The sequence below is a fragment of the Brachyhypopomus gauderio genome, chromosome 12, assembly GCF_052324685.1.
Source record: "Brachyhypopomus gauderio isolate BG-103 chromosome 12, BGAUD_0.2, whole genome shotgun sequence".
NCBI lineage: Eukaryota > Metazoa > Chordata > Actinopteri > Gymnotiformes > Hypopomidae > Brachyhypopomus > Brachyhypopomus gauderio.
This window is the reverse complement of record NC_135222.1, coordinates 7,347,258-7,373,106: the sequence shown is the minus strand read 5'-3', so window position 1 is coordinate 7,373,106 and position 25,849 is coordinate 7,347,258. Positions and strand designations below refer to the sequence as shown.

The following is a 25,849-nucleotide window of genomic DNA, read 5'->3' as shown; positions in this document are numbered from 1 at the left end:
AAACAACCATTAACTCTATAACCAAACCGTGAACATATCTTCATGAATGAAATACACATAAATAAATAAGCGGCAAATCAGTTCAGTTATCTGGGAGCCTTTGATCTCAAGCCTTTGTTAGTTCATTGCAGCGGATTTTAGTAATTTTGGATGGATGCCCAGAGAGATTCGGCAGAATTTGGTGTGAACCTCAGAGGACCGGCTTGCGAAGCGCGATAAGACGGTATCAGTGCACCGGCGACCTCTGGTTCAGACGAAATGTGAGAGCCACCGCCAAGTGAGACTCGGGGAGACCTGAAGATGGAGGTAGCAGCGCTGTGGGCAAAGCCACCGGCACGGCGACAGCTCCGCGTGCAGCTCCGCGTGCAGCTCCGCGTGCAATCCGTAGGCCTACCTTCCACCTGCAAACCTACATTCTGTGACTAGAAAAAATGTGCAGAATATAAGGCATTCAAAGAGCGTGTAAAACAGCATTACTCCTGCTATTAAAAACTTGATTTGACAAATATCTTAGGAATTGACCATATTTCTAAAACAATTAGCCTATGTTAAGATATACGTTCTATGTTCATTTAGGACACGTTTTCACCTACAAAAGAAACATAATATTTTTTATGAACAGTGCATTTCGGGGTCGTAAACATTTAGGCATTTATTTGCGAAACGTTCAACAATGCATTTAAGATTTACGCAGAAACAAAAAAAGCGCCCAGTTTACGCCACATTCCCAGTTTATGTCGTGACACCTCGACTCTTCTCGCACACACGTCCCACAGCAGTGTCTCCACGTGTAACGGGCCTTTGACTGTACAATTCAATTATTCAGCTTCACGCCACCTCAAAAAGTTCCCAAGTGATCAAAATAAGACCGTCTTTAGTCTTATGCCTGTATTTTAATTGTGCTAGTGGCTACAGGGGAACGTTGTTGAGAAAAGGGCAACTGGAAGCCTGCAGAGGTTCGCATATGTCACGACTCCTGCCTGCCAAAAACGTCTCGGCCACGTCTGCGGGATTTAATGGTCACGACCAACTTCCTGACGGACCAGCGCGTTAAAACACAAGATCTTTCACGCCATCGGACAAATATCATGTGTTTCAAATAAGTTATGGACGGAATTTTGAATAGTTTACACATTTATGGACTCTACAGGTTCACTAAAACCCGTTTAGTGACTAAATTACCACAATAATAAAAAAAGAACAAATATTCTAATTTTAGTTTAGTTACCCCTATGATAATTTTTTAGATGGAGATTATTCAAAATATAAAGTTAGGCCTACTCTTGATAACCTAACATTGCAACTCTTGTTCTATTTTGCTGCACCACATAAAATCATTTAAAGACTTTAAATTAAATATAAAATATTGATATTAAATATTTCATTTCACTTTAAAATACGAAAAACACGAACATCTCTAAAAATCACCTACTGGATTTCAACGCAAAATCTTGTTAAATATGTCTTCTGCTTTGACACACAAGCTTCATAATCAATTGCGAATGATTTAATGTTGGCTCGCCTGCTAAACGTCTAATGTTGGGCAGGTACTGCGTTAGCTACTACCCAGCAAACATGCGACGTCAGAAAGAAGTTAAAATCAAGTCTGTATCACGTCGGTCAGTCCAGGCCCATTTTTGCACGTCTGGTGGATGTTTAAAACTGGTTCAAAATCTGACAGTCTGACTAGGACCTCAGCTAGACGTCTATGGACGTGCAAGACGAGTTTTCTATCTGAACGTCTGACTAAGACCTTTATTGGATGTCAGTGGACGTGCAAAAGCTGCAACTGAACGGCAGTAATAGACGTTCAAAAGACGTTTAAAAAAGACGTTGCAAAAACTTTCATTCTGGCTTTTCAGTGGACGTCTTCTGAACGTCTAACGAAGTGCCTTTGCTCAGTGGGTAGTTTGTTTAGCTTCGTCTATGTAGATGTGTTGGGTGGAAAGGTTATCTGGCACAGAACATTTGAACCAGGTCTTGGCGTAAAGACTCAGTCTACATTTAAGTAACAAATGCGCTTCAATAACGATCACGGCATTAGAGGGGCGTATGTTGAGCATAAATTACTATTTCACCAAATGTATTTTGTGTTTGAAAATGGAGCAGTTTAGCAACGTTAGCATTAATCAGTTAGCAAACCCTGTCAAATAATAAAACTAAACTTTACCAGTGAGGTATATGTTTAATAATTTACGTTTTTATTTATTTATTTATTTATTAGGCACAGTCTATATCCCAGACTGTCAGATACAACAGGCATTAGAAGACAGGTGACAGGTGAAGACTGAGACCTTTTGACAAAAGAAATCCCAGCCTGCTGTTCCACCGAGACCTGTGACCACTGTAGACCGTTCTGTAGACTGCATGGACGTAATTTGGGGGGGGGACATGTCCCCCTCACTTTTTCAAAAGTCCCCTCCAGTTTTTACGGTTAAAACCAAATATTTATATAGCGACGAATCCATGTCCCCCACACTTTTGAAATCAAAATTACGTCCATGGTAGACTGTACCTCACTTCGCTCTTAAACTGTTTACCTACGCCACCTCACATTATTAAATGAACATTTTCACATATTTTACTGTAAGGGGACAAGCAATGATTGACTACATGTGTGCAGTTATCAGAATATGAGACCTCACTGTACCTTTATATTAAACAGGTAAACACCAGTCAAAATATTCTCTGGGGTGTTCAGCACATTCATTTTGGACCAAGGGTGACCTATTTCTATCTGGGATCAGCAGAGAGCCACCAGCACACAGCTGTCAGAAATCATAACGTAAAAGCCTTGTGATTGTGTTTAACTCGTTTTTTATGACAGTATATAGTGGTATCACATATTCCGACAACAGCTGTCAGAAATGATGACCTGTGGTGATCAGTGGCTCTACAGTCACAGAATCCTGTGGTGCCAGATTTCGGTGTAAAACTGCCTGTCTGCAGGAGTCGGTCTGCCAGAAGGAGAGAAGCTACGTGAGCGCAGGCGGTGGATATCAAGAGCAGGGAAGAACCATCTCTCCTTCACCAACTCAGCAACAACAACGAAAGTGTAAACAGCAAAATAATGACAGTAGGTAACATTAACTCAGTTCTATGTTCCCGTGGTATGATGTGAGAAGGAAAAGTAAATACCTGAATTATTGCCCCTTGTGGTAAATGTGGTAATGTGTGTAGTGAGGAGGTGTGGTGGTCCTCTGCTGCTGAACGGTACTTTCGCACGTCCACCACTGTGATCCCATCTCAGTGGACTTACCGCCTTCAGGTTTTCCCTTGAATTCCTCACCCATCTGGAATAGTCATATGACTTTATGGCTGAAAATATGCACTTTTTTTTTTTACATGATATTAATACTCGTACACTCTACATGATTTTTGTGTATGTACTGTATGTATGTATGTATGTGCCCGTGTGGAAGTTTATGAATGTGTTTTAAATTGTTTTAAGAGAAGAAGGTGATCCGGTTTTTAAGTTTTATGTGGTATGTTCCTTAGGATTTAATCTGGTGTTTGGTATTATCACATTTGTTCTGATCATTTTAGGTGTAGGTGGTTAGGGATACCCGAGATAAATCTGACTGTGAGCTCGTTATTCGGCGTGGTCTGTTTCCAGAAGATTTTCCAGTCCGGACGTTTTACTTGATCTTAACGGGCTATAAAGGACAGTTTACAAAGTATCCTGCGCCAAAAGTAGCGCCAACCGCAAACAAGATCTGACTGGTGAGTATGAAGCAGACGGCACAGAGAGTTACTCATGAATGGGTGACATGTTTGTCCTCTCTGTGTTGAGAAGGGCCCCATTTGTGGCCCTTTGTGAAAGTTCCTAGTCCCGCCCCTTCGTGACATTAATGGTGCATGTAGTTGTTTACTGAACAAAGACACCAGCAATCGCTGACAGAATCAAACGTTTTAGCACACGCGTGCGGTCAAAGCAGTGACCACTAGGTGGCAGTCAAGACTTAAATGGAAGTATTTACAGTACTTGCAAGTCCAGTTCAACAGTCATGGACAGTTCTCCATAAATGTGAAATAAAAGTAGCCATAACTCACAACTTCTGTAGGCTTTCCAAGAACAAAACGTAACAAATAGTTATACTAGTTAATGATTAATATTTAATTATTAAATGTAATGATTAACATAGTGAAACATACATTTATACATACAGTGGCGGTTCCCCCAAGGCCTAATTGAGGCGTGGAGTGAGACACATCACTTATGTGGATGGCGATAAAGCGGCACCAGCAGTATCAGATCTGGGCACCCTATGCTTACTTTTGCTTTTTAAATGCCGGCACCACAGGTTAGTTATCGACCCCTCTAACAGTAGTATATATAATATAATATAAAATCTACAACAAAAATAGACTGATAAACTGTTCATGTGTACAATCAACAACCAGGAGAAATACGAAATGAATGTCATTTAGCTTGTAGAGCTTTGAAGTGTGCACCAGATGGCAGTATAATCCAACTTCTCTCTATCTGAGGTTACGTAAAGAATCCCAGAGTAAGAATGCCTTCCCAGGATCACGTCTCTGTCCCTACTCATCTCCATAACAATAGCAAAAACGAACTTAGGACCAGTCTTTACCCTCTGAAATGCTTAAAAAATATGACTTCAGTTCTCTCCCCTTTCTCAGTCCCTATAAGGCAATGCTGTTTGTCTTTACTTGGAGGAGGGGGGGGGGGGGTATGGAAGATTTCTGGAAAGTTTCTTTCACATGGAAGAAATTCTTTCCACTTAAAAGAGACCAGCCAGGTCTTCTACTGTCACGCTCATTCATTCACTCACTCCCTTCTTGTGCACACACACACACACACACACACACACACACACACACACACACACACACACACACACACACACACACACACACACACACACACACAGAGCTACCTTAGTATTCAGTCAGCCATGCAGCCATGTTCATATGTCACTCACCTCATTACACTTCCAATTTTTCTGAATGAAATTTCAGAGAGCAGTGCAGAGTCAAACCAGGGTTGGTTCCAAGACAAACGGTGAAGTGGGTTTCATCTCTACTTCACTACTCTACTTCACTAGTCTATTTTAACTATCTCTAATGTCCAGTTAGTCCTGACTCTGTCAGACTCTAGTAAGAAACCCTGAGCCTGGATCCTTGCCTTTGATTGTGGGCCCTGCACATTAGTGCAGTCCAGCAGACAGAGAAGTCCGTGTGAGTCATGGTGCCTGTAGACACCGAGCACAATATGAAGCTGCAGGAGAAGAATGAAGAAATAAGATCCTGTGTCCTCCATAAACTCAGGGAAAATGATAAGTGTAAAATTCTTACATTTAAGCTTGGTTGGTCGCTGGTGAATAGGCACTTCGATGGCAGGTTGTTGTGGACATTCATAAGTAGTCCAGGATTAAGGCTTTGTAGTGTTGTGTGGAAGAGGGTCTGTTGTTTCATTAGGGTTTTTTTCACTTGGATAAGAGAAGTAATTAATCTCTGGCTGATGGGGTGAATATAAATAAAAGTGTTTATGAAAGACAGACCTAGCATGAGATGTGTACAGGGTCACGGAGCCCTGTTCAGGTGTGCAGGGGCAGGCCCAATGGGCCGGGGGGGGGGGGGGGGGGTGTTTGGGGCAGCAGAGGATGTGTGAGCATCACCTGGCATGTGAGAGAGAGAACGAGGGATGAGATGAAAAGCAAGTTGCAGATGTGCCCCCCTCCTCTCGGCCTCTCTCATTTCTCTCTCTTTCTCTCTCGTTCCTGTCCTCTCTCTCTCATCTCTCCAGGTTAGAGGAGTGAGTCATTCTCATCACAGCAGGCAGCTAAGCCGGCTCCTCTTCGCCTCTATAAATACACGGCCCTCGCTATATTTGGTGTGGAGGGGGTGCTGTAGCTCAGTGTTAGCATGCGTGCGTGTGTGTGTGTGTGTTTGTGTGTGTGTGTGTGTGTGTGTGGAAACCTCTCACCTGTTCATGCTGTTGCCTGAATCATCGGCTAGGTCACAGTGGTTTACACACGCCTCCTCCGTGTCTTTTGAGAAAGGAATCTTATTGTGTATATATATATCTTATATAAGATTCTTTTCTCATAAGACACAGATGAGGTGTGTGTAAACCCCATATATATATATATATATATATATATATATATATATATATATATATATATATACTGTGTGTGAAGGCACGGCTGGAATGACTTGGTGTGCGGGGGTGGCTAGTGTCTGTCACATTGCTTTATATTCATGGATGATCTCTCATATTAGCATTCTAACAGCCAGACAGCTCCAGATTATGTTGTGGCTAGAGGCATAATGAAATGGTGTGTTTCACTGACTGTGTCTTTGCCTACGTGCCTGTGTGTGTGTGTGTGTGTGTGTGTGTACGTCACTGCAGGTTTTGAACTCTGACCCCCAGAGCTCCTCGTGGCTGTGTCTGGTGGGGGTTGGGGGCAGGTGGTGGGGGTGGGGTTAGACAGTGCTGTCTGAGGGAAGATGGATCTGAGGAGACCATGTTTTGACAATCATGTAGCTGCCCCACTGGAGGAAAGCACACACACACACACACACACACACACACACACACACACACACACACACACACACACACAAATATAATAGAATTTCACACCAATAGAATCAAACAGGAAGAAGTGTTTTTACCTGACGTGCATGCTAACAGACTAAGTGAAACGCTATCATTGGCATGCTAATAACGTAAATAAAGATGAGGTCATACCGGAGGTTTTATTCATAAATAAAGATGAGGTCATAACGGAGGTTTTAACTGGCATCTCTAAACTCCGTTTGAACTCTGTAAAACCAAAATGACAGTCATAGCTCCACTATAAAACAACCATTACAGTGTGAAGAGATCCCCTAAGGTCACAGCCAAAAATGTCCACATGGGGTGAGTGTGGGGTGAGGAACCGACTGGGGCGGACATGCACGGGTCATTTCCAGCGCTGAAGTCGTCTGTGGCGGCAGCGAGAGTGTCTGTTTGCTGATAGGTGAAAACAGATTATGAATCGTATGTGTTTTTTATCCTCCCCCCTCCGTCACTGACTGCCTTTGAACAATGGGGCAGCTTGCTGGCAGGAGGTTGGACCCTTTGCCCCCGGGGTGTTTGTGGGGGTTGGGAAAAGCTGTTGAGGGTATGAAAAGGAGGGTGGGGGTGTGGAGGGGGTGTCCATGCTGTTTGTGTATTGTGTCGTGGCGGAGGTGGTGTGTGACAAGACAAAAAAGACTGCACTAGAAGGCCTGAGGGGGCATGGGGGGTTGCCACAGTTCCTCCAGCAGGAATGTGTTTACCTCACGCACACACACACACACACACACACACACACACACACACACACACCCCTCCCCCAGTTCCATGACCCTCATCGTAGTTCCCAGAATGGATCCTGGTTTGTTAAAATGGATCACTTTGTCCTACACGCTTTTTGTCATTTTCCTCAGTTCTTGACTCTTGACTCTTTCCTTGATCAGAGCAGTTTTAGTAGCTCAGAGGTTTAGTACCTCAGAGTATTAGCACCTTGGAGTATTAATATCTCAGAGTACTTAAGCCCTAGAGTAATAAGGTTGGCTGGAGAACTGCCACTTACATCTACTTCATGTATCCCGCAGCATTCAGTGCTGGCTCTAATTGGCTCCTGTTTCCTGTGTTTTGTGGTTTTAATTCTCCGCAGAATCTTGAAAGGCAGAAAAGACATCTTAGGCACCCCCCCCCCCCCCCCACCCCCGGGTGCCTCCTGGGTGAAATTAATCAGATACATTTCTTCCACACTCTTCCTTCAGAGGTAGTGAGAGAGAGAGAGAGAGAGAGAGAGAGAGAGAGAGAGAGAGAGAGAGAGAGAGTGAGTGAGAGAAAGAGAGTGCCATGAGGAGAACTCTGGGGGGGGGGGGGGGTGCTCTGGGTCCTCTGAGGTAACTGAAATAAAAACACATACAAACACCACCCCCCACAACCCCCACCCCCCAACCCTAGACACACACACACACACACACACACACACACACACACACACACACACACACACACACACACACACACACACACACACACTCTGCCTGCAGCTCCTGGTGTAATTACACTGTTACACTGTTTGGGTTGTTAATGCCACTTTCTTCACAAACAAATAGAAACACAAAGTGGCCGATCCCGTCTGTCACGTTTGTCATCATTTCTGCGACTACGTTCCCCTGTCCCAGGACAACGGTGGCAGTTTATCTCTCACATACATATTTCCAAAAGGCACAGGGCACACCATGATACGACTCTCATGAGCACAAAATTATTTCACATTTTATTAAGCATTTGTCATTTGTCTTAATAACTTTTTTTTCTAAACTAATTGCTCCTTTGGAACGAGTTAAGTCCTTATCTTCTCCGCTTGTGTTTCACAGACTCACCATGGTCCTGTGTAGCTCAGTGTACCTCAGTGTAGTTGCATGTAAACACTATTTGTTGACTATTCTTTGTAGAAGGCTACAAGAGTTTTGGAGTCTTGACGTGTTTTTAAAACTAAACACTGCAGTTAGACAATTTGTGGATCCTGATCCACATATGAATCTGACGTGTGCCAACACTGGACTCTCATTATTACCACAAATAAACATCACTTTGACGTGCTCAAGAGAGAAGACCTAACCAGGCCAGTGTCCACATCAAGGAGAAGAACTCACTCAAGCTTTGTCATTGTTGTTTCCCCTCGTGACTCATGATGACTGTGTGTGTGTGTGTGTGTGTGTGTGTGTGTGTGTGTGTGTGTGTGTGTGTGTGTGTGTGTGTGTGCGCGCGCGCGCGCGCGTGCGCTCACAGGACATGAAGAAAGAGGAAGGCAGTGGCTTTCGTGGTGGTATTCGAAGTGAAACCTGACTTCTGAATAGCTCCCCTGTAGAAGCGTGAGACACCTGGGGCGTGGACGGGTGTCTCTCGCTGAACGAGTGGAACTGCTTCGTCTCCCTCAGAGTCCCGTGACATCTGATTCCCAGAACTACTCTGCCCACAAACCTGCTTGGCGCCTGAAGAGAAACACAGACACAAACACCTCGGCTACAGGGGTCGGCCACGTGGTGCCGTGTCATCAAACTGTCACTTCCTCGTCAGACTGCTACAGTGTTGACGTTGGGGCAGCCAGGAGAACAGAGGCTGTAACACACAACTGGATCTGTTATTCCAGCCTCTCTGTGACCAGCTGGTTCATGGTTTTGCATTTGTAGCCAATGATAGTAAAGATCAGAGATGTGATTCTGATTGTATTTGGTTGGAGTTAAGTAGGAGCACTATGGTCTATATTTTCAAAATAGCCATGATGGTCATTGCACTGTTTAAACCTTTATTGCTTCTCGGCTATGTACATAAATAGCAGCTGTCTCTCTCACACACACCCGAGCACACACAAACTTAGTTCTGAACAGAGCAAGATAAACATACCCAACTGTTACCCAACATGACATTTAGAATCATAGCAACTCTGACACACCTACACACACCCATACACACATGGCTTCCTCTGGTTTGGTTATATAATTTCAATAGTAATAGTAGCTAATATAGGACACACTGTCCCAGGTGCTCAGATGTGACCTACACACACACTTGGATATAAAAAGACCTGAATTCAGAGAGGGAGTGTGAGAATGTGTGTATGTGTGTGTGTGTGTGAGAGAGAGAGAGAGAGAGAGAGAGGGGGGGGGGGGGGTAAGAGTGACACCAGGAAGTGTAACAGAGTAGCAAACACAACGGAGGCTGATTGAGCAGAGAGTAGTGAGAGAGTGGACCAAGATGGAAAGAAAGAATAAAGAAGGGATGAGAAACATGACAGGGTGATTAAGAGGATGAGTGTGTGTGACTAAATGACAAAGAAGGAGGGGGTGGGGCTACAGGAAAAGGAACTGTGTGTGTGTGTGTGTGTGTGTGTGTGGGTGGGTGTATGAATGATGAATAGTGTCTTGAGGAAGTGAGGGATTACACACACACTGGTGGAAGTAGCGCTGTGAAGCCGGAGAGGCCGAGTGTGTGTGGAGAGTGAGAACACACGGCTCTGTCCTGACACACATCTCTCCTCTCTGCGCCTCCTCATCACGGGTCTGTAAGAGTCTCTGTTTCAGGAGGCTCTGCCTCGTTATCTCTCCCTGCGCTGCGGGCTCAGTCTAGGAGGAAGAGAAGTCCTGGTGTGAAGGGTCTGGTCCTCCGTGTTTGCCATATCTGAGGCCTCAGTAGTAAATTAGCCATGCGGTGTCATTTGAGGGCGTGTGTACATGTAGTGCTTCTCAACATTTGCAGGAGTTTGGAGCTTGGTAAGCAGTCAGTCTTACACACTGTGTATCACTTGTTTCCATTTTGTCAGGGCAAAGACACACACACACACACACACACACACAGTACTACACTAGTAAACACACTCCCGTCACCCCAGGACTGCACCAGGGAGGAAGGCACTGAGGCTGAAGTCTCCTGCCAGTGTCACACAGCCACACACACACACACACACACACACACACACACACACACACACACACACACACACACACACACACACACACAGCCCCTGCCCCCACGCAACCAGCACCCACCCACCTACCCCCAACAGTCACGCTGCGAGAGCATCTGTCACCCTCCACCAAACCCTCCACCACCCCGAAACCTCCTGAGCCCCGCCGTGCTCCCCCTCCCCCCCCCCCCCCCTCCTCCCTGGCCTTTGTCTCCTTCCCTGGCTCAGACCCACTCACACACCCAAGCTGCCTCCTTCGCTGTCTGCTCCCTCCTTCCTACAGTGTACCGTGCATACGCCCCTCAGGAAGTCTCCTTCCGCTTCCCGACGCTGCCCGTGTGCTCTCATTTAAGGCTCCCGACCAGACGTCTGCCCCCTTTGCGTGTCTCCGCAGCCCCTCGGTTGGAGATCAGTGCTGTTGGCACGTTGCTCCACAATTAGCCGGCAGCGTCGTGGGCCGGCGGGTGCCAGCGTGTGGTCTCCAAACCCAACACGCCGTGGCCTCGCCGACTCAACGTCCCACTTCCTGAAATCTGCCAGCGTCCTTATGCATCTGTTGGCCAGGCATGGTGCCGGTGCTTGAAGGAAGGGGTGCACAGCAACAGCCTGCCGTCTGCCCGTCGCTGGTGACAGGGACAGGAGGGGACAGCTGGCTGCAGCGGGTGAGTCTGCGCAGACGTTTGAGGGGGTTAAAGGCAATGCAGGTGTTAGCATTAGCATAACAGCATACACCTTTGTGCAGGACTTTCCCAAGGCACTCTTGAGTACACACCACACACACTAGATCACACACTTGGACACACCACACACAAACAACTACCTCGGTCTGCTGCCCACTGACAGTTTGGCCCATGCCGTTAACTGGGTGGTGTGGTTTGGGGTTGCTGTATGACAATCAGTATATAAACAGGAGTGTCTGAGATAAGGTTGTGTCTGTCTGCTACAGGACAGAGACACGTCCCGCTCACTCACTTCCCTCACGAGAGACGTCAGCACCTCTCCGACCTGGTTGACCTTCACCTGTTTTTAAGTTCGAAATCCTGCAGCTGTCCCACAGATGCCCTCCGCAACAATCACGTCCAACCCCGTAGAGTTAACAGGCATGGACCCTTGCTGCTTTTAAGTTTGTAGCTGGAGGACAAAAGTCTTAATATAAGATTGTTTAAATGTCCCACAACCACACAGAAATAACGAGGTCTTTCACACACAGGCCCTGTAGTCCAGAAGCCAAACGTCACTAATTCACTGCCTAAACCAGGGTGCAGTGCCAGGGTCCAAGTACCGGCACCTATTCCAAGTGTCAACAGCTTACTGGAATAATCATTACACCTAATCCATAAAGTGAAGCATGCCATTTTCACATGACTTCATTTCATGAAAACATAGAAGGAAGGGCATAATTTCATCATGTGATTCTTATGCAAACACAACTGTCCTGGGTTTTCCGTGGTAATATGACCGGGAACGCTGGGAATGCTGGGATTCTGGTTGGACCGCTGGTAGCGACGTTCCCGTCGCTGTCGAGCGGATTGTTGTGGTAGCTGCTGTGCGTAACCAAGCTGTTTGCGCTGAGCTGTACGATGCTTGTTTGGTCGCCTAGTAACACGAGTGCATGAAAACACTGAGCTCTCCTGTGTCGGACCAGCAATTCCAGCCACGTGAAACTCATTCAGTCACTTAAACTGTACAAACAAAAGTCATATTATCAAGAGAACACACATTTTCAATTTCATTTTCAATTTTTCCTATTACACATATGTTTTCAGTTGTCCTTTGAGTGGTTGGAACAGTTTTATTCAGTCACTTTGATAAACAGAGACAGTGCCTCACACTCCAAAGGTCATGTGTGTCACCCTGAGGGGATTTTCTTTTACATTGAACTGACCCAGCATGAGTACACTCACAGACACAGCATGTGATGTAACCCACCGCCACTGAGACATTCTCCCTCCCATAGTTCTCTGCTTCTGAACTCAACTTTGAACCTTTTGGGGAAGTAGCACAACCAAACCAAAGTCAATCCTGTGTGTATCAAGGTACTTTTGTTTTTGGTAATTGTCTGTACTTCCTCTATCTCTCAGTCACTGTTCATAAATAGCGTTTGGAGTATTTGAAACTATTCCACAGGCTGACTTACTGTGTATTCAGGAATGGGAACTTGTAAGACCAATTAGGGAACTTTTTTTTTTTTTTTTGCTGTATTTGCATTTCATTGTAAATTTGCTGAGTAAGGACTAAACCTGACTAAGGACCTCATAAAAGTACCCAAAAGTACTACTAAAAACCCAAAAGTAAGAGAGGGGAGTGAACTGGCTGGCTTCTTCTCCAGAGTTCCCCTCACCATCCTGCAGCGTTGCCCACTCCACACACTGCACTGTACCCGAACATGAGCAAAGCGCATCAGCCATTTGTCTGTCAAGCACCATCTGTCCTGTCCTCTGGCAGCATGCCTTACTCTCGCATGTTCAGGCTTGCAGGAGTATATCCACACAGCCTCGTCCGTCCACGCCCTAGAGGCCCACCGATCAGGTGGGAACCCACGCGCGAGTATCCGTGCTACTTTCAGTCCGAACAAGAGAATATGAGGATATCTCACCCTCTGTAATTACCCCAGGCACAGGAAACTTTCACTGTGCCACAGTGAAAAGACAAGGTTTGAGTCTTGTGTGTGTTCGTATCTGTTTTTCAAGTGGTCCTGTCTGGAACAGGAGCAGAACCCCCCCCCCCCTCCTTTTCAGGAAGCTTGCTACTGATCCCACGCTGGCATTTTTCCCAGGATACCCCTCCGCCCTGACACCCATCTCCTTTTCTACTCTGCGGCCCCTCCCCCCAACCCCCACCTCTCCTCGGCCCTCGGCCCCCCCGCCCTTCCCCCACCCGTCTCTTCCTCCTGTCCTCTGCCAGTTCCCAAGACAAACAAAGACTGTAGTTTGTCTGGGCTCCAGCGAGGGTAGAATGAATGGTGGGACTAAAAGCATGAGCTTTCTCTCCCTCTCTTTCTCAGTCTCACTCTCATTCTTTACAGAATCACTGCACTGTTGTCTTTTGTTTCTCCGGCTGTGTGTGGTGAGGTCTGGGGTGGATTTCCATGCTGCCTACCTGCCAGTTTCTAAGGCATGCTGCACCTCTTGAAAACTTTTTGCCTTTTTTATCTCAGGTTTAGTTTTTTTTTTTAAAGCTTGAATATTTTATTATCTCACATGCAGGAAATTCAGCATACGTCATCATCTCAGAGATCTTCTACCTAATGTGGGGCTGGGGTGCAGGGGCTGTCGAGACGAATGTGTGACGTTTCCCAGGAGTGAGAGAAATCCCGTAGGAGGAAGCCTGCTTGATCCTTGTTGGGGAGCAGATGGTTTGCCTGCTCGCATGTTGAAGGCTTTCATCCAGTCGGGTAAAGTCTGATACAGGGAAGCTGATTTGATCAGACAACGGCTCCATTAAGCACGGTGTGAATGTATGGACTTTTTCCTCCTAGTGCCTCATGCGGCCTGGGTAGATTTATTCGCTCACTCCTCCCCCATCTTGGGTCACATGCCTTTAGACTCCAGGCTGTTTATTGAAACAAAGCACTTGGTTGTGGGTTGAGCTGGCCCTTTCTCCTCAAACCCTGCACAGAGCTTTGTGTACTGTAATAAATATCAGGGAGATGGCTGGTCAAGTCATGATTACTCCGTGCCTCTTACACAACTGTTTCGTTCAACTGCACAGGGTTAACTGATTGATGAGATAAATGATTCATTGCTCAATAGGTCACTGCAGTTGAGATCCTGGCGTGGAGATATCCATCTTGTTGAATAACTGGACAAGGAGCAAAGATGTTTCTTTACTTTGCTTTTTCTCTGAACAAAGGCTCCGTTAGAGCAAATCTTGTCTCAACATGTTTCCACGCGAATGTTTTCTTTGGACCGCTCCCAGCTCCCCCTGCGGAAGAAGTGCAGCAATGACCACATAAAAACGGACGACACACCGGAGCGCTTAGCTTGTAATCAATCATTCATGGTGCCCAAAATAGCCCAGTGCATTCTACAGTTCTTGTTTTAATCTGCTCATAGTAAATATTTTATTATAGCGTACCATTTAGGTTCAAGGGAATCTTGTACTACACAGTTTAGATTGTTTTTAAACCTTTGAAGGTGTTGCAAGAATGGTTGTAAGTGTGGTTTAAATCAGACGAACATTCCTCCTCTCTGACCCAACATTCCAGACACACATGTGCTCCTGCTGTAGAGAGCGGCAGGAAACGCTTTCGCAATGCTGCTTTTTTTCCCTCTTCCTTCCAGGAATAAAGAATGCTGGAGATGGGGTTTAATAGAGTGAGAGAGAAGAGAGATAGAGGAGACGGAGAAAGAGAGAGATAGAGGGAGACAGTGTCTGGCGAAGAATCAGGAGAAGACTGACAGCTGCATATGTTTAGCCTAAAGCAGGCATGTACTCACAAGCACCTTCTCCTTGCTTGTTCCTGCGCTCTGCATTGTGGGAAAGCCACTGTGACTGCATCACTGTTTGTCATGACTTACAACCCTCAGATGTCAGAGTAGCTTACAAGTCCCCAAGCAAATATTACACAGTCACTGACGCATGATGTCATCCCTTAGAAACTTCTGCACAGGAGCAGTAGTGGGTTGTTGTCAGCTGACACGAAAGGCCGGGGAATTGACCGAACCACATTCTCCTCAGGACAAGGGCTCTAGCAGCGTTCACGCCATTCCTGCATTTTTCTCTAGGGAGCCAGTCTATCAATAGCCGCCCATGTTCATGTGAAAGAATGTGGTCGTACAAGACAGATTCAGCTCATGTCTACGCCAAGTTTAGGCAAAGTTATCACAAGGGAACTTAATGTTGAGCTTGCAGATTTGTTCTGGAATATGTGTCTGAGTAGCCATCTTTCTCAAGGTCAGCTCTAACAATGCAGAACGCTTCGGTTCTATATATATATTCTTTGAAGCAGACGTTTCTGTTACTATTACAGCAAAACATCAAAGAGGAGAAATAAAATACCCTTTCATTAAGTCCCAACATTTTGAGCACTTATGAAAACCCTTCACCTCTGAAAAATAAAATACTTTATATCATTTTAAGCAGTCCAAGGGTGAGATGTTGCTCAGTCTGGAGAGAAACCAAACTCCGCATACCACACATGCTTAAGGGTCCTGCGTCTCCTTTTACAATAAGCAGTAAAGAACCCTGGATGCCTGCTCACAGAAGGCATTTATATTGAAGACAGAGATCCAAGCACTCTGACTCTTTGCACTACCATTGTCGTGGGTTTTTGACACTTAAGATTGTGTTTAATGACTGGACTTTCAGTATTAAATGCTGGTGAGTCATACTCTTACAGTAGTCATAAAAACAAGTTACACCAGTATTGAAAGTTCAGCAATACTGAAATGTAGGAATTCATTTTCCTTAACAATACTGGAGTTTGATGATGTAAAAGTGGTTCGTTTTAGATGTATGGTATTCAAACCAGGCAACTTGGAAATAAAGGTTCAAAAAGGATCCAATCATTTCAAAGTTTTAATACGTGGTCATCACGTAAGTGTCATGATAGTAAATACTAAAATACATAGATTCAGAATACAACATTGGAAACAATATGTACAGGAACAATGTTACAAATGTACAGGTCTTTATAAAACAAAGACATCTGGAAAATACAGTGGCCTCAGCCTTGGAGATTCTGGGATTGCTGTAGTCAGTATATCCTACATCAATGTAACCTTTAACTCTGTACAGATGTCATTAGCACAACATTTCACACTAACAATGATTCTTCAAACTGCTGGTTAAATTTTTACGGAACCCATTGTCTAGATGTTACATTTAAACTCAAGGGTGTCATTCTTTTGACATGGTAATTGTATGTAGTAGTACCAGCACATTCACATTCTTTCGTTTACACAAGCATGCCCAAACAGAACAGGCCCAGTTTGTACTCGGTAGCGCTGCTGGTGTGGTGGGGAAGTCCGCCCACGTCCCACGTGTTACAGGGTAACCCGGACAAGAAGTACAGCACACGGCCATGTGTGAACGTTACACCTATGTGCGTTTTAAATAAACAGTTCAAATCAAGCGTAGCGGCTATTAAAAAGCTACAATGGCCGTGGTCCACGGGTTCAGGTTCTTCAGCATTTGATCACGGCAAATCTGCCCCGACCCAGCGTCACTGTCGTCCGTTTCCGACTCGGACTTCGCGCTGTCTTTGCTCAAAAGACCTGAAAATCCAGAACCAAAAATCGTAATGAGGTTGGAGACGTTGCCCGTGTCCATTTCCTCGCCTTCCTCGTCGACCACGGCGTTGGGGGACGTTACTTTTGTCCGTTTGGTGGGAGTTTCGCTGACCGCTGTGGTCTCGGCACCACGCTTCCTGTTGGAACAAGCGGGAGATTTCGGCGCTTGGTGCGAACTCCCTTCGGCTGCTGGACCCGCTTCTGTCTCCACGTCCTCCGGTCGTGTAGGGTCACACCGAGACCCACTAGTCGCAGGAGACACCGGTGGCGCTACCTCAGCACCACTGGAGTCCACTGAAAGGCCGTCTTTATCGTCCAGTACCGAGGGACGAGCGTCCTCCGCGCCCACACCCCGCGTGTCAACGCACTGCTGCGCCCCGGCCGCGTGGCTCTGCTCCGGCGGAGACGCCTCGGAAACCTCGCGGTCGGCCGAAGGCGCCTGGGGCTCCTCACACGCGGGGCTCAGCTTATCTTGGTCCATTAGTTCCCACTCCTTCGCCTCGATATGTTGAGCATTCAGACAGACTCCGGCGTAGTAGTCGCTCAGATACACCTGGCGAGCACTTCGGAGCACCAGAGACACGAGAAGGTTCTTGTGCAGTTTGATGCCTCCTCGTTGAACTCGAGAGTTGTAGATCTTCCCCAAGGAAATGCTCATTATCCGATGGGCTTCCACTTTGTATTCCATAGTTGTATCGATTCAGAAAGACACCAAAAATAAAATTGGTCTAGTTTCAAAGTTCAGCTCAGAGCGTCTCGGTCGTTACCAAGTCCGCTCTCGTCCGGTCTCTCACTGAAATGCTCCAAAAAAAGTTAAGAGGCTATCTCCCAAGAGTAGAAATCACATGTACTACACCAAAACGGAGAGTTTTAAAAATAAAACCGCCTTCTTGATCCTCCACTAGGGCGTTGTGTTGTTGTAGCTGTTAACTTCCGAAACCAGTGACGTTAAATAAAAGCGCATCGCTATTATTCATAAATAATACTACTGATTTTTTTGGGAGGTCTTTGGGTGTATATTACGAAATTACATTACCATCCGTAACGTCTCTCCCCCAACAACAACCCGGAGAGGAATGAGAGCGTTTCTATTTTTAGCCCCTTTTATACCCAAACGTCGTAACTACGCTGGCCAATTAGATCGCGAGGAGAACGGCACTAACGTTTGGAAAAACGCCCCGCCAAATCTATAAGGACCAATTGACAAACACTATGGACAGTACTGGCGTTTAAATACTAACGTGGGAGAAATATTTAAAGGGACCAAAATGTTTTTAAGGGCTAAATTGAAATTAATTCTGAAAATTGAGAAAATATTAAGAACGATTTAAATAATAACATTGGAAAATAAATCCGCTGTGTGGGCCATTAATGCTGTAGCCATGAGTCTCAGATTCTTTCCTCGCGGATATCGATTACGAATGTACGTTATAAGACAAACACGAAACGGTAATAACAGTTTTCCCCAAACAACACTAAAGTATTCAAGTATTTCACCTTTTGTTCGTACACTGAGTAAGTTTATTGGTCGTATATTCTCTGAGCTACGCGGAAATAAAATGCTCGTTTCCCCTTTAATGTGTTTTTTTCTACTAACTTCCTGGACTGATGTAATGTTTGTGGCCTCTACAGTCGTGTCACGTGACCCATTGTGCAAATCCTCTGCGGTGTCTGGGCAAATGTGAATGGAGCCGTTAGTAGGGGGAGGGGAGACGGGGTTTTGTTTCAAGAAACAGTTAGCCAAATATGCCACTGCCTAGCTAAATAAATAGCCGAAGGTCTCACAAAGACTAGCGTACGAATAAATGTATAACAAAAACAGTTTTGTAATCGTGGGTTATTTTTGCTGGGAAAGAGTTAAGCGTGAATTAGACACGGGTGATAAACACAACCCGACAGGGAGAGCGAGGTGACGTATCACGCTTTAAAAAGCGCAGTGTGTTTACATGGAGGGAGCAGCGGAAATCTCGCTTCTGTGGCCGCATTATTACCACCATCAGCACTTACAATAAATATACTGTGTTGTCACTTTACAGTCCGCTTTCGCTACTATGAAACATGCAGTATACTTGTGAGATCTTGTCAGACATTATACTTGAACACGCTACTTCACTGAGTAATGGTGAGCTATATCTGTGTTGTCAATATTGCGTCAGAAATGGTGCCTTTAACTCCATGACGTGTGGTGCATCACTATATATATATATATATATATATATATATATATATATATATATATATATATATATATATATATATATATATATATATATCCGAGCGAGCAAAACATATTTACAGCATTTAAGTACTGTCAGTAATTAGGTTAGGACTGAGTTGGTGACAGTGACTTTCTTGACCTTTTTAATGAAGAACTGAATTACAATCATCTCCGCAAATTACTCGTGAAATGAAACACAAACATTACATATACACAAACATTACTGAGATATTTAATTAGGCTAATATAATGGTTATTTCCTGGGATTGTCGTGGCGCTTCTAAAATGACCTTCGACCCGGATGAAATATCACTCAGTAATGGCGTCAAAGAAGATAGAAGTCCCGTCTGGCATGTAAACAATACTCCAAATCCATCCCATCTTTCATGATATTGGAGGAAAGCAACGTGGTCATAGCAACCGGGTTTTGTACTATGTCTTATTCACCTGGGAGTCATTTTATGTTGTCAGCATAATGTCGATGGAAGATCCGTTCTTCGTCGTCAAAGGGTAAGTAGTGTCGTAAGTCATTAACCTAGTTAGCTAGTTTAGCAAATTTGGAGTCTAACCGCAGCGTTTCCAGGGCCTGAACAATAGGTTAGCTAGCTAGCCCGCTACTTTAAATATCTAGCCAGTGTACATGTGTTATGTAACAGAATAGCTCATTAATCTGGGGGTCTTTGTCAACGTCGGGCTACAAACACAAATTAAACCATTTGCCTGTTTTGTCATATAACAAAGTTAGCCTGTGTTCTAGTAGCTTTGGCAGTGCTAACAAGATATGCTAGCTAGTTAGCTAACACAATAATGTTTCTTGTTACATTGGTATCTGGCATGTAAGGTTTTAAGACTCTTTCCTCCACCTTCTATAATTTGCTTTAAGGTCTTTTTAAAATACCAAAATATTTGTTTAGGTGTTCTTTAAACTGTAGTTGACAGCTATCTGTTCAAGTTTAGATTGCTGTCTAGCTATTTTGCTAATTTCCTTGAGCCGAAATTTGAGGCAGATTTGATTGTCATATCTAACTATATGTTAACACATTGCAAATGTGTATGAATGTAATTGAACAGTATAGGTTTATCTGTTAACTATAATTATGTATGTTTAAATGGAGAGGATGTGCGAAGGGACATGTCTTCTGTCATTAGTTTCGGACAAGACTTTCACTAGTGATGCTATGGAAATTAACTAGTTTGCTAACGTCAATTCACAGAAACACAACCGTATTTTTAGCTACTCTATGCAAAATAATCAATACTCACGGAAGCATTTTAACATTTTTTCCACTTTTTAAGTTCTCAATGTGCACGGAATAATTAATTTACGATGTTTAGAGAGGTCCAGAAGGCTCTTAACACAGCGCAAGGCCTGCATCAGAGATGGAACGAGTTACTACAGGATCCTGGCGGTGCCACCAAGGAGGAGATCGACTGGACCACCAATGAGTTGAGGAACAGTTTGAGGTCCATCGAGTGGGACCTCGAGGACTTGGATGAGACCATTAATATCCTTGCAGTGCTTTTGAGTCTCATAGTTGTAGAGGCATCATCATCATTAACAGTGCTGGTTCCAGCATTAATGCCTTAACAGTAATTTCAAGCATTGTTGAAGCAAATCCACGGAAGTTTAATCTTGATACTGTGGAGCTGACCAAGCGGAAAGCCTTCATCACCAGCACAAGGCAGGCAGTGAAGGTGAGTTAACTGTAATGGGATGTTGTGCACTTTCTTTGATTACATTTTAATACTAGTGAAACATGTACTGTACTCGCAAATTCGGATTTGCCCCCTAGTTTGTTTCTATCTGTTTTTCAGGAAATGAAAGACCACATGGCCAGTCCAATGGCTGTATCTGTGTCAGACAAGAAAAACAGACAGGTTTGTGATTACTTATTTAAATGAGCTTATGTTAATATTAACTGAAAATTAACTGATACATTATATCTAAATACTTCATCTCAGGTTGTATGATGTATGTTCATGCTGATTGTGTTGAACATATCGATTTCTCCATTGAGAAATATATTTGTTTTAACAAAATTTTACATTACAACTGTTATCAATAGCATGTTATTCAATGAAGTGTGCTCTGTAATATCCGTGTCAGGCTCTGCTGGCGGATGGGGGGTCTCGTGGCCCAATCTGGCAACCAGGAGGAGATAAGTACACCCGTTTGGATCAAGAGCTGCAGACAGCCAATTCCCAGTTTATTGAAGAGCAGCAGACACAGCAGCAGGTAGGAAGGTGGAGCGTATAGTCATGATTGTAGCACAGTGCAGGGCTGCGTTCCTTATGATGGACCTTTTTTCTTTGGTGAAAATATGTATTTTAGGAAGAGAAGCTATTCAGGAGCATGCAAACAACCAAGCAGCAATCAGTTAATTAACAGCTCAACATTTTGCTGTATCGTGTTGCTGGATTGGTTATGAAGTGACATGTTTGCGTGGGTGGGTGTGCGTGTTGTGTGGTAGGTCATAGCAGAGCAGCAAGATGAGCAGTTGGAACTGGTGTCTGGGACCATTGGTGTCTTGAAGAACATGTCCCAAAGGATTGGACAGGAGCTTGACGAACAGGCGGTGTAAGCAAATCTGATAACTTGTTTGGTTTTGATTTTTTGGACTTTAAACAGGTGATATTGCTAAAACTATACAGTCCTTGTTTTCATACAAACATGAGCAAAATGTAGAATAATATGTAAAATGGGAGAATTATATTACATTTACCAAGACATAAAACTTTTAATCTTGGAGAGATTATTTAAGGAATTTTCTAAGGAACTTTTTAGTCTGAAAAATTTATATAATACATTTTTAATATATATATAATCAATCTACAGAATATTTTAGGTGTGTAGCTGCATAGTACACTAGTAAAAGATGAAGATACATTCAAAACTGATGATTAAACAGGATGTTTTGGAAAGAGGTCCTTCATCAGCTGTGCAAGCAAAGTGCTTCTGAATTAATAGGAGGAGGAACCAGCATGTATATAAAGAAATGTTGATGTTGAAATCATAACATTCATTCTGTGGGTTTCCAAGAGTTTATATGAGTACTTTTTCTTTGAGTTTCTTAATTTCATTGCTGCTGTAACAAACAGCTTGCAGTTCAAACATATGTTATTAATGCAGGGTCCATTAGTATTAAAATGCCTCGCTACTAGAGAGGAATCCTTCATTCTGATGGTGTTTTAACAAACATGCTCTCAGTTTCTCCATTGAAAAGCTTGCTGGTCATTTTGCTGATCTTGCAATGCAACCAAACATTTTCAATGGCTGTCTGCAGAATGCTTGATGACTTTGGTCATGAGGTGGATAACACCCAGTCAAAACTGGATAATGTGATGAAGAAGTTGGCTAAAGTGTCCCACATGACCAGTGGTAAGTAACCCAAGGGCTGGATCAACAGATTTACTTATTTTAGTTTCTCTATTTTAGGTATGGTGATTGTGATTTTAAAGAGCACAGTTAGGCTTAAACGCATTAAACTGTATTGTTCTTTAAAATACTTTTATTTAGTGAACTAACAACTGGATGTACCAATAGAACATGTTTAAGAGGGAATTCAACCATGAATGCACTTCCTGTTCGGATCCACCCCATGTTTCCTGGAGTTAGAGAGTTCAGGGGAGAGGACGCCCGGGCTTGTAAGACTGCGGCCCTTATAAGGCATCAGGTGATGAACGCAGGAAGTGTGGCCTCAGGGACTCTCAGAGGAAGTTCTTGGTTCAGAGTGGTGATTGGTGGAAAAAAAGGGTTACAGTCAGATATATACAAAGTAAATAAAGACATGGGCAATGATGTTATACTAACAACAATGGAAATTACTCAATGTCAGTACAGAATGTCGAGCCTTGGATGAGCAGTGAGAAACGCGACACAAGACTTCCGTCTAACCGTCTGACGGCTTTGCCTCCACAGACCGGCGGCAGTGGTGCGCGATCGGTGTTTTGATGGCCATTCTGTTTGTCGTGATCATCCTCCTCATTGTGCTGTAATCTGCGCCGGGTTCCCCTCCACTACAGCCGTCCTCACGTGCCCAGATTATCTAAAAAACGAAGGTGCTTTGGGGAAAGGAAACCGCCGTCCACTCCGGTCTGTGCTCACACTGTCAGCTGCTGAGTACTGGGCTTCTTTTGCAATCGTACAGGCAATCCCAGAATGCCACTGGTGTGGGTCTTCTGTTCTGCTTGCTTATCTGTAAATGTCTTGTTTGTGTGTGTGTGTGTGTGTGTGTGTGTGTGTGTGTTGGTGAAGCCTCAGAATCTTGTAGTAATGGTGGCCTGCTTCACTTACTACTTCTGTAAGTGTGTTACTCTGGAGAGTCGAGTTGGGGCTTTGAAATATAGAGTCGTGCTGCAGGGTAAAAGTTTTGCAACTTTAGCTTTTAAAATCTTTTGTGTTATTAATGTTAGATGGTTAGAAATTTGAAGTTAACATTTTGTTTTCTTTTTTTTACACAGACGTTCTAGGGCTAATTATCAACCACTTGCTTCATGTAATGCTGACTTGTTCACTTTATTAACAGTATGTTCCAATGGTTTCTCTTGGTACCAACTAATGACGTTAAATTCATACTAAACACTGGAGGTTCAAGAGTTGCATGGGTTTTTTTTAAGCAGGTATTTCATTCATGGCACTAACATTGCTAAACACTTACTGTAACATTATGCCCCTTTTGTGTGATATTTCTCTTTTCAGTTGTGTTCCAGATAATCAATTATGTAGAGAAAAAAATGATTCGCAACACTAAATTAACAGCTGCTCAAGATGCCGGATGTTAAGTTTGTTAGGACTGTAACCACTATGAGCTTGTATGATTTAGTAGAGGACTTTATGCAAGGTGTCTTGGTGCAGTGAGGGAAAGACACCTTACTGCAGCAAAAAGCAGCACCTCGTTTGTCAGGACCTCTACAGCGGGACTTTTCCACACCCTGTGGTGTTGGTTTTCGTCAGCACACACCGATAGCTCTTTTTCCACTGGGCAGCCTCACGTATGATGTAGATGTGTTCCTGCTAGGCAGGTTGGGCGTACACTGCTACAACCAAGGTAGTTTTGCACTGAGCGTAACAGCAGGAGTGTAAAATTGTTTGGGTACTGCGTTCTTGCAATGGATTCTTGAAAATAAGCAGTTTAGATCGGAGTAGGGGGTTTTCATTTGTAGTCAGAACAGAAGATTAACGTAGATTTCTTGTAGCACTGGAGGGATTTGTCCCTTATGAAATCATATTTTACGTCTTTTTTTGCAGATTAACTTTTTGACCACTATGAAGTCCCCTGTTATCAAGTTTGGTTATTGTTTCACTCCTCTCCCCAGCCACATTTATGGCTGTTTCAGATTTATTTATTGGTTTTTGATGGTTAGGTGCAAAAATGAATGTACTTCTTACCAATGTACTTTCAACCTATTTTCTTTCTACCTATGTATGTCATTGCTAAGCCATTTTAATGTTGTCATCTTGAGCTAATTTCTTGTTCAGGTTCCTATTTTCCATGCAACAAACTGTCATGTAATATTGTCAAACTAATTTGTCTCAGTATTTTTTTATTGCTTTGAATGAGCAATAAGTAGAATGTCTTATTACAACCGATATGATTAGTAATTTGAGGTATATCCAACAAAACTTGACCTGCTGCTTAAGGCTGTTTCTGAAACGGTGGTGTTTCAGGACCCAGTGTTGCCTCAAAGTTTGAAGGTGTTTTCCTGTTCCTTGTGACTAGCCCTCAGATCGGCAACACGCCGTTCTAATACTACAGTACAGCACAGTACTTCCGCAGTGTTGCTATTCTTCCTGTCGTCAAAACAAGAAAAACATGCTCATTTTCCAGTGGCCTGAATAAATGATTATTAACTTTAGGTTGTTTGCTAGAAGGATTCTGGTTTATTGGACAGCGTGTTTAAAGTTGCTGTGAAGTGTATAACACACTCTAGGTAGTGCCTTAGTGTAACACACAGGACATGCAAAGTGAGTCATGAGTTTGACTTGAAGGTCTCGTGTCTCTGTCCAACCCAAAACACCTTTTACAGAACATTGCAGATTCTGTAATGTTCATATTGGATTTGACTTCTGTATTATGGAGGTACAGTTCTGCTAGTATGTCTTGGAAACAGTATTCTTAAATGACAATAACGAAGGTTTCACAAATCCCCTTTCATGTTTATTTTTAGTCATGCCTTAGTTTGTTTTCACAGTAGCTCTTCCCTTTTTCTTTTGTTTTAAAGTCATTTAACTCTTTATTATCATGTTGTCAGACTGTTGGACCAATATTATTTGGTAGTTATATTGGGACAGGACCACAGTGTTCTATAGAGGATTGGGAATAAAATAGCAGGCACATTTGATTGTCTGGTCCCAAACAAAAGCGTTTCCCTATGTTTACGTTTTACTGCAGAGTGTTTACTTGGTGTAAAGCCCGAGTGTCACGTTGTTATGCAGTGTTACAATATAGACCAAGTAAACCATGATGTGAGTTGCACAGTGGACTCCCTGGTCAGCAGAAGCCATGCACAGAGCAGAGAGACTGGCTGCGGATGTGCTTTGGTGGTTTCTTACGATTTGTGTCATTCTGTGTTGGTTTGATGTACTGAGAGAATGACCCCCCCCCCCCCCCCCCCCCACCTCTTTTGTGAAATTCCATCCCATGATCCTGTGTGTCCATTATGACATGGAGTTCCTTTGAACCTATTAAACGCAGGTCACTGCTGAACATCTTTGGTGTCGACGTGGTTTATTTATCTGTTTTTGAGTGTGGTCTGTACGTGACGAAAGACTATTCTGAAACTATATCTGTACTGCATCTTAAAGGTCATTAGTTGGTTTGTGCTACACGTGTGCACAGCTGTACCGCTCTCACGTCTTTCTGTAAAACCCGGCTGAGTGCATATTGACCCCACTAGACACGGTGGCCGGGACTGTT

General features: G+C 43.9%; 2 protein-coding genes across 2 annotated transcripts; one reads left to right on the top strand and one right to left on the bottom strand.

Annotated features, from left to right (window-relative positions):
* Positions 1 to 15,988: 15,988 nt before the first annotated feature.
* On the bottom strand, positions 15,989 to 17,796 carry ier5 (immediate early response 5). The gene has a single exon (XM_077024801.1). It carries the CDS (start codon positions 17,400 to 17,402, stop codon positions 16,569 to 16,571), a length of 834 nt encoding a protein of 277 aa, XP_076880916.1. The 5' UTR covers positions 17,403 to 17,796; the 3' UTR covers positions 15,989 to 16,568.
* Positions 17,797 to 19,241: 1,445 nt separating this feature from the next.
* On the top strand, positions 19,242 to 25,643 carry stx6 (syntaxin 6). The gene is made up of 8 exons (XM_077024800.1): positions 19,242 to 19,442; positions 20,268 to 20,437; positions 20,533 to 20,627; positions 20,748 to 20,810; positions 21,040 to 21,168; positions 21,404 to 21,510; positions 22,217 to 22,311; positions 22,852 to 25,643. The coding sequence occupies exons 1-8, from the start codon at positions 19,408 to 19,410 to the stop codon at positions 22,926 to 22,928; spliced, it is 771 nt and encodes a 256-aa protein (XP_076880915.1). The 5' UTR covers positions 19,242 to 19,407; the 3' UTR covers positions 22,929 to 25,643.
* The last annotated feature ends 206 nt before the right edge of the window (positions 25,644 to 25,849 follow it).